Below are 2,611 nucleotides of genomic sequence, written 5' to 3'. Positions count from 1 at the left end.
ATTTGTTATTATGATCAGAAAAATCAGTCACATTGAGTCTACTCTGGGGCCGCAGAGTACGTTTGAAAGTGGGGGGAGGGGGGGGGGTGGTCTAGGTTTTGGTATGTATCACGGAAGTGTGAGGGCAAGGGGGAGAGGTATTGGGGAAAACCATGACACCGTAGGAAAAGAGTGGAGAGGGGGACATCCCAGCCCCTCCCTCTCCGCGGCCCGTGTTACGCAGCAATGTAGTAGCTACAGTAGCGCTTAAACGTATCACTGAGAAATTCACTCAGTTAGCAGGTTGAACACTGATTTCGACACCCGTTCTGTTGTCAGAATCTCCGCCTTCTTGGCTCTTCATTCAAACGATATATCATGGATCATTAAAATGTCAATACCTAATACAATTGCCTCTCTCTACCCAGGTGTATAAATGGGTACCAGCGAAATGCTGGGGGTTACCCTGCGATGGACTGGCATCCCATCCTGGGGGGAGTAGAAATACTCCTAGTCGCTTCATGCCATGGAAACCGGGATAAGCTCCGGCCTGATGGGCCACTTGGCTCGTATGCAGACTTTACCCTTTACCTTACCTAATACAATTAAAGTCATAGCTCATAGTTTTGGTCCCTTCCAGAAATGTGGACCCTCTCCAGTTTTTTGAAAGCGGGTTTTCGTTGTACGTATCAATGTTAAATTCCAGTCCCTAAATTCTTGATTGCTTTCTTTTCTTCTTTTTAGCATTCGTTTGAAAATGTTTGGTTACTTCCAGTCCCTTCGTTTTTTCCCTGATAAAATCCTAACTCATCACCAATTCTCAGGTGCGAATCTAGGGGGAGGGTGCAGGGGGTGCCTATTCTCCTTCCCCCTCCCCTGAGATGACCTGCGGCTTACTAATACAACTGGCAGTCTGCGGGAAAAAAAAACGTCACCAGTCAGCTGCTACGCCATTCCTTAGGGGTGCACCCCCTCTTAAGAAAAATCCTAGACCCGTCCCTGATTTTACAACAATTCTACAACCGTACGGCTGTACCCTCGCAAGATGTACGCATCAATGAGTAGTCCACGCATTTTTTTCATTCCTCAATATGTCACTCTTTTTGATAGACTGTTTGCGAATATTAGCTTAGTTTGTGATCACTCTTCCAACCAGGAAACTTTGAAGCAGAGGTTTCTTATATTCCAAGAATCTGTGAAATTTAACAAGATGAACCGTTCCTGCTGTCCAAAAGGGCTTGCGATACCTCATCTTGGCATCGCAAGCGAACACTTTGACTCCTGTAGTGGATTTGATTGTTTTCCTTTTGATCCACACCTCTCCGGGCCCTAATTTCTAACATCTCGGCATAATAACGTTGCCAGGATTTGCGGAATTCCGTGAAAAGCACAGGTGTAAAGCAAAACATGGCTACCGTTCCGCCAACGCAACAAAACGAGCCAACCAGCTTCCCCGCGGCGGACGTCGGCACGAAGTCTCCATATCCCACGCTTGAAAGAGTGATTATTGTAAACCAGAACGTGGACGGTATACTAGTGAACTGAGCGCCACTGCCTTCACCTTCAGAAAAATACACGAAGCTAGATAAAAGAACGGTGTTAAATATAATGCACAGGGCAAAGAGACGCATGTGTTCTCCGCTGTCGATGATAGTCTCAAAGAGCAAACGAATACTAACGCTATAACGCTTTAGTTTTAAAAGTCTTACCAAACGAGTAATTTTTAACAGGTGAAAAGGCACCACGCTATCTGCCTCCTTCGGTGTAACTCTTTCGACAATAACTTTAATATAAAAAGGTGACAAAGCTGTTATATCTACGATAGTATTAAAAGAGAATACGAATTTCGTTATCTTTGGTGCACATAACAATCGTAGGACAAACTCCACGGAGAACCATATTGTAAAAACTACCTCGACGGCCGACCAAATGATACCATAATCAACTTGTATTCCTTGTGTGGTTGTATTTTTTCGCTGGACGTGAATCTGGTTGTGTTGAATACTTGGCAGGGTTTCTAGACACAAGCAAACGAGAGACAGAACGGTTAATATTAGGCAAAACTTCTTAAACGTTCTTTCGGCATGTGTCACAGGTTGTTCAAAAAATCGCCACACATTTCTCCTTGTCCTCTTCACTTTTCGCCAACATGGCAAGCTTTCGTTGACTCTTTGCTGTGCAGGCGGAAGTTCCTGGCCTATCTCCTCATCAGTATCCTGAAAATTCCCTTCCAGCTGGAAGAACTTCAACTCCGAAGAAAACATCTCATACGGAATAGTTTCGGGTTTAGATAGAATCCCGTTCGATTGATAATAAAACAAAATTGAATTGAAAACCGCTTTGTCTCGGTCAAAGTAATATTCTCGTCGTAATGGATCGTAGTAACGTCTCCTTTTTGACTGCGATCCAAGCAATGTTCTTGGAAAACGAGACAAAGTTTGCTCATAAGTTTCAAACATTTCCCCACGAACGTTGATTTGTATTTTGTGTCGATGCTCAAAAGTTCCACCGTTTTGTGATCTCCAATTTTCCAAGGACTCGTTTGATGATATCATGGTCGCTAAAACTCCTAAGATTTACCTCGAGAACTAATTGAACTTTTTCTCAGATTCTTCAAAAAGGCTCAGTTTTT

At 43.7% G+C, this 2,611-nt stretch overlaps 1 protein-coding gene across 1 annotated transcript in view; it reads right to left on the bottom strand.

Annotated features, from left to right (window-relative positions):
* Nucleotides 1-329: 329 nt before the first annotated feature.
* Nucleotides 330-2,611, bottom strand: part of LOC138010946 (potassium voltage-gated channel subfamily A member 1-like) — a 2,314-nt gene continuing 32 nt past the window's right edge. The window contains exon 1 of the mRNA XM_068857955.1: nucleotides 330-2,611. This exon is cut by the window's right edge and continues 32 nt beyond it. Coding sequence (XP_068714056.1) covers nucleotides 1,182-2,534 — 1,353 coding nt within the window. The 5' untranslated portion in view covers nucleotides 2,535-2,611 and the 3' untranslated portion in view covers nucleotides 330-1,181.

This window comes from Montipora foliosa, chromosome 7 (genome assembly GCF_036669935.1).
Source record: "Montipora foliosa isolate CH-2021 chromosome 7, ASM3666993v2, whole genome shotgun sequence".
In the NCBI taxonomy this organism is placed as follows: domain Eukaryota; kingdom Metazoa; phylum Cnidaria; class Anthozoa; order Scleractinia; family Acroporidae; genus Montipora; species Montipora foliosa.
The sequence above is the reverse complement of the archived record's forward strand: the minus strand, read 5'-3'. Positions and strand labels throughout refer to the sequence as shown.